Source organism: Botrytis deweyae, assembly GCF_014898535.1.
Source record: "Botrytis deweyae strain B1 chromosome Unknown BDEW_018, whole genome shotgun sequence".
Lineage (NCBI taxonomy): Eukaryota > Fungi > Ascomycota > Leotiomycetes > Helotiales > Sclerotiniaceae > Botrytis > Botrytis deweyae.
Genome location: NW_024066225.1, coordinates 170,047 through 185,311, shown reverse-complemented (window position 1 = coordinate 185,311; position 15,265 = coordinate 170,047). Strand labels below are relative to the sequence as shown.

The 15,265-nt window shown below is 41.8% G+C and overlaps 7 protein-coding genes across 7 annotated transcripts; 2 read left to right on the top strand and 5 right to left on the bottom strand.

The window, feature by feature from the left end:
- Nucleotides 1–412: 412 nt before the first annotated feature.
- On the top strand, nucleotides 413–1,806 carry EAE98_007552 (uncharacterized protein; the record flags this gene model as incomplete). The annotated part of the gene is made up of 4 exons (XM_038955175.1): nucleotides 413–627; nucleotides 703–859; nucleotides 999–1,134; nucleotides 1,190–1,806. 4 exons carry the CDS (start codon nucleotides 413–415, stop codon nucleotides 1,420–1,422), a joined length of 741 nt encoding a protein of 246 aa, XP_038808353.1. The 3' UTR covers nucleotides 1,423–1,806.
- Nucleotides 1,807–2,175: 369 nt separating this feature from the next.
- EAE98_007551 (uncharacterized protein) lies at nucleotides 2,176–3,439 on the bottom strand (the record flags this gene model as incomplete). Its single annotated transcript, XM_038955174.1, has 2 exons — nucleotides 2,176–2,614; nucleotides 2,817–3,439. The coding sequence occupies 2 exons, from the start codon at nucleotides 3,437–3,439 to the stop codon at nucleotides 2,176–2,178; spliced, it is 1,062 nt and encodes a 353-aa protein (XP_038808352.1).
- A 509-nt stretch (nucleotides 3,440–3,948) lies between these two features.
- On the bottom strand, nucleotides 3,949–5,368 carry EAE98_007550 (uncharacterized protein; the record flags this gene model as incomplete). The annotated part of the gene is made up of 2 exons (XM_038955173.1): nucleotides 3,949–4,695; nucleotides 4,748–5,368. 2 exons carry the CDS (start codon nucleotides 5,366–5,368, stop codon nucleotides 3,949–3,951), a joined length of 1,368 nt encoding a protein of 455 aa, XP_038808351.1.
- A 425-nt stretch (nucleotides 5,369–5,793) lies between these two features.
- EAE98_007549 (uncharacterized protein) lies at nucleotides 5,794–6,978 on the top strand (the record flags this gene model as incomplete). The annotated part of the gene is made up of 3 exons (XM_038955172.1): nucleotides 5,794–5,954; nucleotides 6,043–6,271; nucleotides 6,340–6,978. The coding sequence occupies 3 exons, from the start codon at nucleotides 5,794–5,796 to the stop codon at nucleotides 6,976–6,978; spliced, it is 1,029 nt and encodes a 342-aa protein (XP_038808350.1).
- A 717-nt stretch (nucleotides 6,979–7,695) lies between these two features.
- EAE98_007548 (uncharacterized protein) lies at nucleotides 7,696–10,587 on the bottom strand. Its single transcript, XM_038955171.1, has 2 exons — nucleotides 10,081–10,587; nucleotides 7,696–10,017 (listed from the first exon to the last, which is right to left on the bottom strand). Exons 1-2 carry the CDS (start codon nucleotides 10,440–10,442, stop codon nucleotides 8,325–8,327), a joined length of 2,055 nt encoding a protein of 684 aa, XP_038808349.1. The 5' UTR covers nucleotides 10,443–10,587; the 3' UTR covers nucleotides 7,696–8,324.
- Nucleotides 10,588–11,011: 424 nt separating this feature from the next.
- On the bottom strand, nucleotides 11,012–12,698 carry EAE98_007547 (uncharacterized protein). The gene is made up of 2 exons (XM_038955170.1): nucleotides 11,864–12,698; nucleotides 11,012–11,810 (listed from the first exon to the last, which is right to left on the bottom strand). Exons 1-2 carry the CDS (start codon nucleotides 12,360–12,362, stop codon nucleotides 11,206–11,208), a joined length of 1,104 nt encoding a protein of 367 aa, XP_038808348.1. The 5' UTR covers nucleotides 12,363–12,698; the 3' UTR covers nucleotides 11,012–11,205.
- A 628-nt stretch (nucleotides 12,699–13,326) lies between these two features.
- EAE98_007546 (uncharacterized protein) lies at nucleotides 13,327–14,419 on the bottom strand (the record flags this gene model as incomplete). The annotated part of the gene is made up of 5 exons (XM_038955169.1): nucleotides 13,327–13,650; nucleotides 13,701–13,899; nucleotides 13,959–14,005; nucleotides 14,068–14,142; nucleotides 14,189–14,419. 5 exons carry the CDS (start codon nucleotides 14,417–14,419, stop codon nucleotides 13,327–13,329), a joined length of 876 nt encoding a protein of 291 aa, XP_038808347.1.
- Nucleotides 14,420–15,265: the final 846 nt, after the last annotated feature.

Below are 15,265 nucleotides of genomic sequence, written 5' to 3'. Positions count from 1 at the left end.
CCGAAATGCCGGCTGAAGACGAAACCTGCACAATAATGACCGGCTTGGCAACAACCTCAACGGTATTTCTATATTAACATTACATTAAAACATCCCACTTAATCTATTGTCCCCGGATTTAGGAGAATTCGCACCAATGCTTCCACGGCATTTATATTGAATCTTGAATTTAGCCCCGATTACCCCAGATTTTCATTAATATATCAAAATTTGTCAGTGATTCTTCAACGATCACAAGGTTCAATCGATACTACCACACTAGAAGCCAAGATATCTTCATCACTCATTCCTCTTTGAATCTGTATACCAACGTAATATATAATTCCCTCAAACTCCCTCATCTGCTCATTTCCTCTCCAACTCCCTCACTCATTCCCAACCTTCCAGCCACCTTCCCCCAATCTACATCATCATGCATCTCCTCTCCACCATCTTCCCCGTTCTTTCCCTTATCCCCGCCGTCCTCTCTCATGGCTACGTCTCCGGAATTGTAGCAAACGGCGTCTACACTTCCGGCTGGCAAATCTCCTACTGGTACGACGTTGTAAACAAGGTTCCTTATCCACAAACCCCCGGATGGTACGAGGAGGCATTGGATATTGGGTTTATTGCGCCTGATCAGTATTCGTATGTTTTCCCCTTTTTCTCTTTCTTGAATCTCTCTTTTCGGTTGCGACAATGGCTAATTTGGACACGATGAAGGACTTCCGATATAATATGCCATAAAAACGCAGTGAATGCAAATGTATCGGCTACTGTTGCTGCAGGAGGAACAGTACAATTTCAATGGACTACCTGGCCGCATAATATTGGGCCAGTGTTGACCTATGTAGCTAATTGTGGAGGAAGTTGCGCTACTGTATGTTATCTCGCTTTCGCTTTCGCTTTTGCTTCCTCTTCCGCTTTCATCTTGGAAGTATCTTGGTCCTTATGAAATACAAACGACCCATGATAAAATAAGATAATACAACGAAAATCAGTCTACTAACAAATAGTAGGTCAACAAAGCCAATCTCAAATGGGTGAAGATCGATCAATCAGGAATCAATTTCAACACACAAGTCTGGGCCACAGGAGCCTTAATAGCGAATAACAATACCTGGACGACCACTGTACCAAAGACACTTGCTGCTGGTATGTGAACTAACTCTCCCCCCTCTTGATGACCCTCCCATTAACATCCCCACAGGACACTACGTATTCCGCCACGAAATCATCGCGCTCCACGGTGCCACAACAGTCAACGGCGCACAAAACTATCCTTTCTGCGTTAACATTGATGTGACGGGCTCTGGAACAGCAAAACCCGCGGGCGTGGCAGCAACAAGCTTTTACAAGGCGACTGATCCAGGAATTTTGTTCAATCCTTATGTAACGTTGAGCAGTTATACCATCCCAGGACCGGCTTTGTGGACTGGTTAAGTTATGAGGGATGGATATGAACTGTGGAGATGGGGAAAGAGGGATGGATTGTGGATGAGGTGATGCGTGGGGGAATGTGATGTGGGTTTGATAAGGGGTTGTAGGATTGATGGGTTGTGGGAGGATTGGGAGATGCAGAATGACTGTTCGTTTGTTTTCGAAACGTGGGATGAGATGGAATTGGATGTTTGTGTTTGTAAATAGTTTGACCATCCAATTGAACTTGTATATACGCGAGTAAATCATCTTTGATGATATGAGACATGCCACTTGGGAGTTGTTATCCTGTCGGCAAAAATAAATCTCTTAGAGATGAAAGTTCTTTCTCGAAGTTTGCAATGACTTTGTATAGAAACAATCTAAGGATGATATCTAGCGCAGACTTAATGTAAGAAGTTATCTGCTAGATGCAATGGTTATTGCAAATTACAATTCAAGGCTCTAACACATCTTCGTATAACAAACAGAGGAAGCTATCCATGAGTCATGGCCCAAAAGCATCGGTTAGTACTGAAGTTCATGCACATCACAATATGATCTTAAACACAGGTGTATCATTATGTAGCCAGATGAAAAATTATGTCGACCTGAGAATTTCAAATATTCTAGACAATCACCCGGCAATAGTTTTTGGATTATTAGATTTTATTCTAATTGTTGAAAGAATGTAAGTTATTGAACAATATGAGATAATCTACGCCTATTTAGTTCAGAATGACATCCAAAATAATGCTGTCAACATGGGATATCATACTAAAATTTGACATGAGAGACTCTTTGCTTAATAACCAAGGTTATTTCTCTTTTCATACCATCCATCGTTCTAATTTCTCCCGAGTTGCCATTTTCAACTGTCCAAACCCAAGTAGGAGCACTCGGTGCGTTGCCACTGGGTTCCTTCTCTTCCATCTGTATACCTTGTACAAACTCTCCATTCTCCCCCGTGATCATTTTGTTCAATAGAGATATCCATCTATCCTGATTTTGAACAAATGATGTAGTGAGAAATTTCCCATACTCGCATTCGACTTTCACGCTGATCAATCTTTCGAATTTCGGCAATGAGTGTGTGAGAAACGTTTCGAATCCGCCGTGTTCATAGGAGAACATCTTACGAAGTGTTAAATGACGGAGAGAAGAATAAAGAATAGACATCTGGGTTGGAATCTGTGATAATGGGGTGAAGGTGGTACTGAGAGCTGTATTAGTCGCTAATTTTGTGGTACAAATGTAAATGGACAATCTGTGGCTTCAAGTGTCTGTAAAACAACTCGACATTCCTAGAGTATTCAGTTATTCAAAGTGATGAATGGTCAATTGATCTCGAAAGCTGAAAGCCTTCGATTGTCCACCTACGTTCTAGACTATCAAAGGAAAACTCCGGGAAAACTCACGGTATAATCAAAAGTAAATCTCGAAACATCCAACATACTTCAGGATCTGCAAACTTAAGAGTTTTTACAATATTGTATGTGAATTGATTGATGGAATGGAAGGTAGTCTTCGCTTCGAGATAAAGACTCTGCGCGCCGTATATCTTTAGGGCTCTGAGGAATACAGGCGCCTTAGATGCGGATTTCTTCTTCTTCTCAAGAGGTCTGAGAAGAGTATATTCATATATCATTTCTCGGATTTCAACAGGAAGGGCGTTGAACTTGAATTGTGTTTTCCGCGTTTTTTCTGTGATATGAATTCGCGAAGTCGGGATAGATTCGATCTCTTGACGATTTCGAAGAGTCAACAGTTCCGACGTCCATGCCTTTTTAGTCCAAAGATTGTTAAACTTGGACAGTTCATTGAGGTGACCGAATCGATTGCCTGCTTCGACAGGACAGCGAGTGATTTGGACACGGAGCTGATGAGCTTCGTTCTCAGTTGGACTATCATCGTCGTCCAAGAATCTTGTGTGTGTGGAATATACACCCGTTTGGTGAAGTCCAGTGACTGCATTGTCCGAAGAATTGTTAATGGCGTCTAGTGAGTGACGAGATGGAATAGCTGGTAGGAGACGTGTCATTGTGACGCTTTTTGAAGAGTTGTGGTCCATGGCCACTGGCGTTGTGTGGTCAGAAAAATCACGGTGTGCTACGATTGTTGAAAGACTCCGGCCTGTCTGAGGTGACCTATTTCTGTGTAGAGTAGTTTGCGAAGATATCGATTTCTTCTAGATTTGATATGAGAAGCGTCGATTAAATTCTGAGGTAAGAAGAGAGGAACTATAGGTTTATGGAATGTGGAAATTTGATTGTCCTTGTAGATAAAAGAATTTATATACACTCGGGTTTTGAAAAATTAATGCTCATCTGTGGAAGTTTGGGAATTTTAAGAAATTCTGTTTGAAATGACAGCATCTTTACCTTGTAGTTTCATCAGACCAAGGAGCTAACGTAACCGGACAATCTTAGGCTCCAAGCCTAGTCATCCTAGAACTTTTCGATCCCAGCTTATTCGCGACATTAAGGTTTGGTATTTTGCCGAAGATGAAGCGTGAAGTGCTGCAATGCAGACTTTTAGAAAGTCTCCAGATCAAGAGATCTCTTTGTCAGTCTTCGGGTCACTGATATCTGCCTCAGTTTTGAATTTATCGTGCCAGGTCGGATTGCCATCGTCATCAAATTCAGCCCATTCAAAGTATGTGCAACCTTCTTTCCCGGGAACGTTTCCTGCGTGGCACATCCAGAAGTATCGACCTAAATTCTCCTTTCTCCTTTGTACAACTCTCAATACTGTCGGTACACCACATTTGCATTTTGGCGTCAATTTAGGATGTAATGAAGCTTTGTAATCTCGATAGGTAATATTGATTCGTCGGTTCCCAGAAATTGGATGAGGATCAATGGCTTGTGCTGGTGCGATACTATGTTTCCAAGTTTCTTGCATTTCGGCATGCATGATCAACAAAGAGTTATGTGGTAGGTGAATAGCTATTTGACCTTCGGCGTCGGAAGACTCCTTGCTTTTCTCTTTCGAGTCTGACTCTTGAGCGACTATTTTTCGAACACGAAATTCACGTGCCACACCCAAAGATATTGATCCGATGACAGCTCGTGGTCCAAGGTAGGTGAGCTGGTCACTATGATATCCCACACTCTCTACGCCACCGTTATAGCAGTTGACGAAAGCTGCATTTGGCTTCCATGTGTCCGATGATTGGTACTTGAGCTTCTGACCATTAGGATACTGTGTTCTGATTCGGGCTGCGACTTCTGAATTGACAGCATCCTGAACTTTAGGCGAGACTTTTCTCATTTGTGGAGTGAGTTGACGGACATCCTGCAAGTTACAGTTTAGCAATCCGAGACTTCAAATTCTGAGCACTACTCACCGTTAGTAGACTACCATTGTAAAGGTATTCTGTCTTTTGAGCCCTTTGCTCTTCCAAACTTTCAACATAAAAGCAAGCTGTATGAGGGCTCGTAACCACATTATCAAAAAGTTTAAAGGTCATCCTTTCGAAAGTTGGTGCTTCGTTTAACAATTCCTTAAGTAGTGTATTGGCCTCTTCCACCGGTAGGAAGTTATGTATGATAGAACAAGGAGTGTGAGCTGCAACATCTTGGGGAGAATATAAATGAAGAGTCTTGCCTTTCCTGGACAAAGACTTAACTCGATTTGTGGAGTTCTCACTCGAGATGAATGTAGAAAGAGAACTTTGATATCCTACCGTGGCTAATGGCTTCTTTGGTATCGGCAAAGACGACGTGTCTGTACTAGACAAAGAATTAGAGGCCTTCTCAACATCGCCATCATGTTCAAGTAAAATCTCAAGAAGGACTTGTTGTTCGACTTCAGGGCGCAGAGATGACAATAACGCCAGCTTAAAGTCCATTGATTCATCATCTGGAACACAGAGATCTTCGATATGATCGATCGTGCTTGATTCCAGTGGTAACGGGGAAGAGACAGACAGCTTTCGCTTTTTTCTTGATACAAAGGCATCCATCATATTGACCAATTTCTCTTAAAGGCACAGGGTGTGTTTGATCGAAATCGGGGTCCACTGCTGTGGTGGTTCTCTTTGGCTAACAGCGTACCAGGATTTAGGGAAAAGTGTTTTACGGCAATCTGTCCATATGACTGAAGGGCAAGCTTGCCAAGGGGTTTGAACGCTTGTAGGTGCTAGCAAAAACAATCGCTTAAATCCAACATATATAAATTGGCTTTCCCCTACGGCCGTGGTTCATCAACTCAAAGTTTCTCGCATTGTAACAGTCACGTGTGCGATTACTCAGCCGATTAACTCCTCGGCATAAATTGGTGGTGGGGTTTCGCTACAATTCAGCTCAGCTAATCACTTGTGACGATTACAGCAATAAATATTACAATCGCAACGTCGAGGTTCGGCGACAATCCCCCCCTTTCATAATAATAATGGAGTTTATTACTCGAGGCTTTAAGGGCTCTGCTGTCAAATACTCTCCCTTCTTTGACAATCGAATTTGTGTAACTGCCTCTGCCAATTATGGGCTGGTAGGAAATGGGAGACTTTATAGCTTGATGTTGACTCCGCAAGGTATTCAAGTACAGAAAACGTAGGTAATATTCGGGGGTTGACTCGGATTTTACCAATTTCGTCGTTTGCATAGCTCCTGCTGACCATCATTCTTTCTCATAATATAGTTTCGATACTCAAGATTCCATTTACGATTTAGCATGGTCCGAATCAAACGAAAACCAAGTCGCTGTCGCATGTGGTGATGGAAGCATCAAATTATTCGACACCGCAATTCATGAATCATTCCCCGTCGCAAACTTTCATGAACACGGTCGCGAAGTTTTTGCTGTTCATTGGAATTTGGTCTCAAAAGATACCTTTGTTTCAAGCTCTTGGGATGGTACAATTAAACTGGTACGAGGATCCCCTGTGTCTAGGTGTAACCGTCTCATCGACAGTATTGCTGACTCTTCTATTCTCAGTGGAACCCAACTCGCACAAGCTCAGTTCTCACATTACCTACACATTCTTGCACATATAGCGCCGCCTTCTCTCCTCATTCACCCTCGATCATATCATCTGTCTCCTCAGATTCGCATTTGAGAATATTTGACCTACGTACCCCTTCGTCGGCTTCCAATCATTTAGTCTCACTTGTTCCAATCCATGGTTCCCCACCAAGTGCAGGCACTCTGGGAGCAGTCGGAAGTAATCGTCAAGTTTCACCTCCAACCGAAGCTCTCACCCATGACTGGAATAAATATCGTGAGGGAGTTATCGCAACGGCTGGTGTCGATCAAGCGATTCGAACTTTCGATCTTCGCAATGTGGGTGGTGGACCTGTCGCCGTTTTAAAAGGACATGACTATGCTGTTCGAAAATTGGTCTGGAGTCCACATCTTAGCGATACCCTCTTGAGTGCCAGTTATGACATGTCTTGTCGCATCTGGACTGATGGTACAATGAATGCCACCATGCCTCGTGAAATCGGTCGCATGGATGCCCACACCGAATTTGTACACGGTGTTGATTGGTGTCTCTTTGGGGAAGGTTGGTGCGCTAGCACTGCTTGGGATGAAAGATTACTGGTCTGGGATGTTCGTTCTGTTATGACCGCATAATTCTTGACACAGTTCTCTTTCCTTTCCTTCTTCTTCGCCTTTCTTTCTTCTAGTGAAGTTTAATGGGAATTTCCTTTCTTTCTGCATACTTTGGGAAATCACATGTCCTTGGAAGCGATATGATACCACATGAATGGCGTTTTACCTTTTGGTGTGAGGGAATATGAAAATGGAAATTTTATAGATCAGAGTTCTTGATGTAGAATCTACGCGTGGATGTTCCGTTCTGGATTGTATAGAAAATTCTGTGATATTGGGTATCGGGGTATCGGGGTACTAGGAAATTAAGAGGAGGGCGCATCGCACATAGATAGATATATACACTTATTATCCTGCGGGAAGGGTTCAAAGCGATGAAAACTTGGTATAGATTAATATAATTAAATCATATATATGCTGAGTGTCTATTTATTCTACGTTTTTCTTGATTGCGATTAGAACTATATTGTCTGGATATAAATTGAAGGAAGAGAGGAAGTATATACACAAAAATCTTCATAAGCGGCTACTTGATAATACCCCCCTTAATTACTGCAAAGCTCCTCTACCATATAACCTCATCACGCATCCCCATTCATCCATCATTCATCCTTTGAAAAAAAAAAAAAAAAAAAAAAAAAAAAAAAAACACATCTAATAGTCATCACAAGATCAAAAGCAAAATCACAAGGAAGATGAAGATGAAAGCACACATATACACAGTACCAAAGAATGTTCATAAAATAAAGAGTAGAATTATGCCTATCCATATGACTATCCTATCCATTCCCCATCCACTCACTGCTGACTCACCCAGTAATGCCTTTCTCCCCCTCCCCTACCGCAAATCTATCCATCCCCAACTCTCCACTGTAAAAAAAAATCATTCCCTTTTCTCCATCCCATCCAATGCCTTCAAAAGATTCTCCTCGTTATCCATCTAACTCGTAAGTTATACATAGGTATGTAGGTAGGTATACAAGGGAGCATTGCGCTTGCTGAATGAACTACAGCTATTGTCGCTCCCAAACAAGAAACGCCTAAGCTCCATTCCCCGCCGGTTTGCCCATTTTTGTATCCTTCCTATCTATTTGCTACAATGTTCTAACAAGAATCGAAGAATTTTATGTATCAAAAACGCATAAATTTGAGTGTCGTTTTTCTGCCCAAATTCCTTTCTCGAATCTTGCGTATGGCATATCTCCTTGTCATCTTGTACCAGTCGAAAATCTGACAAAATGTAGCAAAACAGGATGAGCCGAGACAAAAGCAAAATGAAAAGGAAAGGGGAAGGAAACTGAGACAGAAAGGAAGTGGTGATACACAAACAAGCGATTTAGTCGAACAAATCAAGTATCAAACCTTGTTTAGAAACTTGAAGATGAGCCAAATCCTCCTTTGGAACCACCTCTATCACCACCACCGAATCCTCTTCCACCGCTTCCACCATTTCTTCCACCACTTCCACCATTTCTTCCACCAAATCCTCTACCACCTCCACTTCCACCACCTCGGCCACCACCACCTCGGCCACCACCGAATCCTCTTCCTCCACTGGATCCACCACTGCTTCCAAATCCTCTTCCACCACCACCACCACTGCTGCTTCCAAATCCTCGTCCTCCACCACTGCTTCCAAATCCTCGTCCACTACCAAAGTCGTCATCATCCGCGCGAGGTTCATGTCCAATGTTAACGCCGGGGATTCTATCAATTCCCAATTTGCGTGCAAGGCCAGGGCCAATCATAGGAGGTTTCTCCCAACCCCAACCAAATTTGGTCCAGTTGTTCATGTCTTCCAAAATTGCCCTAGGGTTTGCACCCTTCTGACCTTGGCCAAGAGCACCCATGTATGCGTCGACTTTGATCTCACGGTCAACTCTCTTTGTTGCTTGACCGACTTCATTAAGGATTTCTGCGGTAGTGGATGGTAATTGAGCATCTTGTTTCATATCGACAAAGGGGGTCTCGAGTGTACGATCAGATGTGATTGGAAGATTAGACAATGTTCGACGAGCTCCTACGACTTCAGATTTTGTCAATAAGAGCCATCCTTCTCCTTCCTTGCCTCCTCTTCCAGTTCGTCCTACACGATGAATGTATGTGTCTCTGTCTCTAGGGATACCGACTTGAATGACGTGAGTAACATTGGGGAAATCCATTCCTCTAGCTGTAACATCACTGGACAACATGACAGCAGACGTGGCACGACGGAATCTGTCTGTAACTCTAGTTCTTCTTTCTTGTGTGAGCTTGCCATGAATAGCAGAAACATCAATTGATTGAAGGGAATCTATTCCTTTCATGATCTCTCCAGCCAATTGAACGTTCGCGGTTGAGTTGAAGTATACGATAGCCTTGAATGGAGAGGAACCTTCGGTATTAGCCTTTTCAATTCCTTTCTTGCAAATTTCGACCAACGCTGGCATGATGTTCTCCATTCCAGTAGCAGTGACAACCTTTTGAGGGATTCTTTCGTGTGTGGCTACATCTCCTGCCTTAACGGTTTGGACGAATTTATAATCCGGTTTCAAGATTCTTCTGACGAGACCCATAACCTCTTTTGGAACGGTGGCGGAAAATAATAATGTTTGTCGGTCAACTTCGTTTCGTTTAGGTAAGAGGTCTTTAATGTTATCAATATCCTTAGAGAATCCATCATCCAAAAGTCTGTCGGCTTCATCGAGAACCAAAGTTGTTAATCCCGGAGCAGATACTTGACTGTATTCATCGGTCAAAAGATCTTGAAGTCTTCCAGGGGTTCCGACAAGGATATGACAACCCTCACGTTGAACTTTTCTAAGCATCTCTCTTTTGCTCGACCCACCGACTGCAACTTGTACAATCAAATCTGTACTTCTTGTAATCTTGACCGCTTCGACAGCAATTTGTTCTGCCAATTCACGGGTAGGTGAAATAATGATTGCGCGGATATCAGAAGCTCTTGCTCTGGAATAACGTTGACGAGATGCAAGCTCAGGACTCTTCTCGAGGATATTTTGAATAGTAGGAAGTAAGAAACCAATTGTCTTTCCGGTACCAGTTCGTGCTTGTGCAATACTATTATCGAATAGATTAGTACGAGACTCTCAAGTCCAGATGTTTTTTTTTTCAACAACTCACATATCATGTCCTTGTAAAGCCTTGTTAATAGTCAAAGTTTGGACCTCAGTCATGGTCTCGAGTTTCATGGTTTGAGTGATTTCATTGACAACATTTGGGTGAACCAGACCGTATTTGGTGAGTTCATCGAAACGATTAATGACTTTATTTTCTTGAACGACGGCAGCTTCTTGAGTGGCAGCACTTTGTAATTGGGAAGCCGAGGATACATGTAACCATCTTGACTCCAAAACTGGTAAAGAGGTCTTTTGCGAAATGAGAGAAAGAGTTGAAGGTCTGGTTGAAGGAATTCGAATGGTCGAAGGGACTGCGCGAAGGGCTCTAGATATTGAGGCGGGACCTCTTCTGCAGACGGAAAACATGATTAAATACTGATCCGTATACGGATAAAAGTTGAAAAGGTAGTAATAACAATTCAATTGAAGTTATAACTGTTAAATTCAACAGTGTAGAAATCAAAGTGGCGATTGATTGAAATTGTCGAAGTCGCTGGAGTCCCCTCTGCAAAAAATTAGACTTGAAGTTTCTCTTCTACCAGAACTTTTTTTTGACGCTAATGAGTTTATCTTTTGCCGCTAGTATGTAGATAGCTAGATTATTAGACACGTGACTGGGCCTTATCGGATACCAAGCGAAAAATGGATGTGAGAGTCTGAGAGACGAACAGACCATCTACCGGTATCTGACTTGAATCTGAAAGAGACGATGAAAAACAATGAAGTATCTTGATTTCCTTGTAGCTCATTCTCCCTATTCAAAATAAGCTACAATGGTCGTCTGAAGGGTTCAAGCACGGCGGGTCAGAGGAGATGCTGGTAGATCATCGGATTAGAAATATTCGAGCGCAGCGAGCTATGGGGGTTTGGGGGCTCGCCCCCATATACCAATTTAGATCCCCTCTATCAACACCACCAAAACATACTAATAAGAATCCATGTTTATTGATTTGTATTAATGCATTAAAAGATACAACTCCTTCTATCCTACCTACTCCAAGTACCAATGTTTATCCCATATCCGAAAAAACTCCGTTCTATTCATGGGTATCACCATTCATCCATCCATCGTCAAAAGTTAACCGCGCCAAATATACTTTACTTCATGAACGTCCTATCTACCTCGAGTCTACTTCTTCCTAGGCGAAGTACCATTCCTCGCACCCAACATTATCAATCCCTCGCTAACACCTTCATGCACACCCCCAGTGACTCCCTCAACAATCCACGCCGCTGCATCCGTAAGAGCTTGTCCAACTTTCCCATCACTCATTCCATAAACCGCGCCTGTAACTGCCAGGCTCGATTTTCCGATCGTATCAACTGTTACTATACCCTTGGACAGAACCTTTTCTGATATCTTATGAGTTCGATCGTATTGATATGCTGACGAGAGTATATGTTTCAAATATGGTAAGACAAATTGGAACAATATGAATAATTGAATAATAAAAGCTGCGATGCTTCTTTGAAGTAACGAAGGGGGTTCGCCAGTAGTTGAATCTTGACTATTTTCACTCGTGTAGGATTCTTCTTGTAAGGAATCTACTATTTTTGTTGGTATAGCACTTTGTAGACTCATCTTTTCTTCTGTCGAAAGATCGGAGGGAAGAGCTCGGAGTAAGTAGGTTAAGGCGTGGACATAGAGTTGTCTCGCTAAGGAAGTACTGCTAAATCGAGTATTTTGGGAAATTGCCGATGATTCCTCGAATGAAAGGGCAAGTAGACTATATCCTGTTAAAATCAATTAGTATCTTTGATCGAGTTAAATATTGTAGCGGTCGAACCTTGATTTGCAAATTTCCATCCAATGCCTGACTTTGTCTCAGACAATCCTATCGTCTGGAGTTGCCCATTTTTAAGGAGTTTAGGGAAATCCTCATCGGAAGAGTGCGAATCGTCCAAGAAATAGCTATCCGTTTCTCCATCACTAGATATAGAGCTTCTTTCATTGACGAGGGTCATTGTAGACGATGACGATAGGAATCCTGGTGTACTGGCTCCTGATAATGTGCTTTCAGATTTTCGGCCACTCACAAATCCATATATGTCAACAGACTTTCGAATGGATGGTATGCGAGGTAAACGTGATTGCACGATATGTGGAAGCATTGAATAAAGCATAGAAGCTGCTTTTGAATTTGGAGTAAAAGTGGGTGGATATTGTTGACTCTGCATCATAAATTTCGGATCCTCAAACGATGTGGTTTGGTCTTCTTGAAGATATGACTCTCGAGAAATATTTAGTTTGGAACGACGGGTAGATCGTGAGTACATTATATACATCAAATATCTATCACGGCGGAAAGGATATGTACGGAAGTAGGTTCTCGGGAAATATATGTAAAATATTGCAAGCAAATGTTTTGTTGGACACAAACAAGAATTTCCGGTCGAATATGATGGTCTAGGTCCAGGACGAACGTTTCCGGAATAGTTGTAGATCAGTCAATTCTCCCTCATAGCCAAGATTAATCTGTACCGTTATCGTAGTTTCAAGTGAAATCGAGAGAATATTGAATCTGGAATATGAATATATATTGAAGAGAAAGAGAACCAGTAGGAGGGGTGAATGGAAATTTCATATTGAAATGGGGAGACGAATATTTCTAGGAGACGATAAGAATGTTCGTTGCTATCGCAAGAAAGAAAAAAACTATTATTGCATGTGAAAGTGGCTTAAAATAGGTCAGCAATCACGTGGATGAAACACAACCAATGATAGATCAACGTGTGAAGAGGCAATTCTCTGGTACGACAACCATGGGAATTTGACTTGATGAGACGATCTCATTCTGGACGGAAAAATGGGCACACCAAACCTGCCAAAATGAAGACTTCCTTCAAAACACTATTATTTCAAAATTCAATAACAATTCTAAGTAATAAAATAAAATAAACAAAGTGAAGATATATTATAAATTATTAGATTTAAAATAATTAATTTTAATTCAAAATCAAAAATATTGATTATTGATTTAAAAACAAAATTTTGAAAATAATGTTGCGTTTTCGGTGTGCCGTTTATTTCGTCCAGAGTGAGACGATTAAGGCTATTCCCAGTGAATAGTAGAAAATTGTGTAGAGAACAATTTGTTAACAGTGTGAAGAAAATATGGCGATATCGTTGGACATTTTTTGAAGATTGAATCCAGATACTTGCCCCTCGAGCTCCTCCAATATCCTTCCACAATTCAACCGAATGCGTCCCCCCGCCCCCGCCTCTCCATTTTTGATGAACAGACGTCGATTATTCCGGAACAACATATTGCGGATCTATCGCTTTAGTGTTCGCCTTATAGATATTGATATCATCCCACTCAACTCCCTCAAAGCATCTCAAGTTAATTGCATGAATAGTTGGCCATCTTTCCCGTTGTGCTGGTGTCAACAATTCCCAAGTTTTAGGAGATCTAGACACTGCAGCCATGTCTTTTTCAATATCGACAGTAACACCGCAAGTTGAGCAGAACCGAAATATGTTATAACCCTGACCAAATGAGTATTCGGTCATGTTCGAGATGCCCGAAACAGATACTTGGTCTCTCCTGGGATAACAGACAGTGATGCCGAGCTATAGTTGATTAGTTTGATATCAAAGTGAGCTGGCGATAGAGTACTCACTCGACAACAGATGCTACAGTTACACTCCTGTATATGTTCATGACGCTTAGGTAATGGAGCTTGAGTCTTGAATGCGATAGTTATTGCACCACAATGACAACCACCAGTATAAAGCTTTTCGGTTTCGAATTTGGCTGATGGTAATTCACCAGTGTATTTAGCTGCCACATACTGTGGTTCGCGACCAAGACCATCATATCTGGGGACTGGATGTTAAAACTTTGTCTCCACTGCGAGAGTTTGCTGGGCGCAGCTTACTGATTAATTTTCAGTGACCATTGGTCCATATCTTGGAGACAATTGACCTAAGGAGCCATCAGTCATTTGCCGTCGTGATATACATGTGCTTGAAATTCTTCCAACTCACATTGATACCAATATCTCTTCCCGCTGGAGTGTTGTAGCGGAATCCTTGTACATTCGATCCGCACGTTGGACAAAACTAGATCCATAAGCATCATTTCCGTAATTGAGGATGGCAATATTACCCTATGAGCCATTGTACGTTGTCCAAAATGATACTCTTTCAAAGTTCCTTCTCCCTTGATAATCTCGAAGCAACCCTCACCAGGAAATACCCATCGATATCCTTTTTTGAAACAGATGCTGCAGTTGCATTGAGTAGCAGTAGTTATTTCAGGCATCTTGATTGTGAATTTGAATGCACCACAATGGCAGTTTCCATTGTAGGTTTTGAGTTCTGGTGTAATTTCAGACATGATGGGGTGATGTTTTGGGAGTAAAGATAGGAGTGATGCGGCGAGTGGTAGAGTTGAGTATACGAATCCAAAAAACTACCTTTGAGGGAGAGCAATAATTTATATCAACTCTGGCTGGTTTTGTGTCAACAGAATTCTGTTGAATACCTACTAGGTATATAGAAGTATGTCTCAACCCCGCATCTGCGATAATCATGGCTTCTCAACTCCACATCTCATATCTCCAATCCTACCAAAGTCAAACATAAATTGTCAGAAATCCCTTCCCATGATGGATATATCATGTCATTTAACCCATGTTCAAGGCAGAACTTTCCAGAAGAGGAACGGCGAAGTCAATTATCTCAAATGTGACTCGTGAGCTCAGGTTAGACTTCTGTTGAGACCATAAGCATACGCCGAGATTTCAAGCCTTCCTTGCTGCCATGAGGGGATGGATATTGAACATTCAACAATGAAGCTCAACAGAAAATAAATCACGATGCAGTACAAAATAGGAAAACATGATGAGTAATCGTGATCATGATTAGTAATCAATGCTATACGGTATGTCCCGAGGTCGTTACAATTATCGGCCAGTCCAAAGGGGAAACAAGACCATCCATGGATTGGATCATTCCAGGTTCCAAGGTTTGTTCAATAAGGTTATTAATGTGGCGTCGTTATTAAGTTAAGATTCAAGAACAACGGTACGGTACGGACCTCCGTATTTCATCCATTTGAAAACCTTACGAAGGTTGACAGCGTAAGTCGTATAAGCCCCATTTTTAATAAAAGTTGCTGTTTTACGAAATTCCAATGCTGCTTTTACTAATTTTACTAGATATTCAGCCATCCTATTCGCAG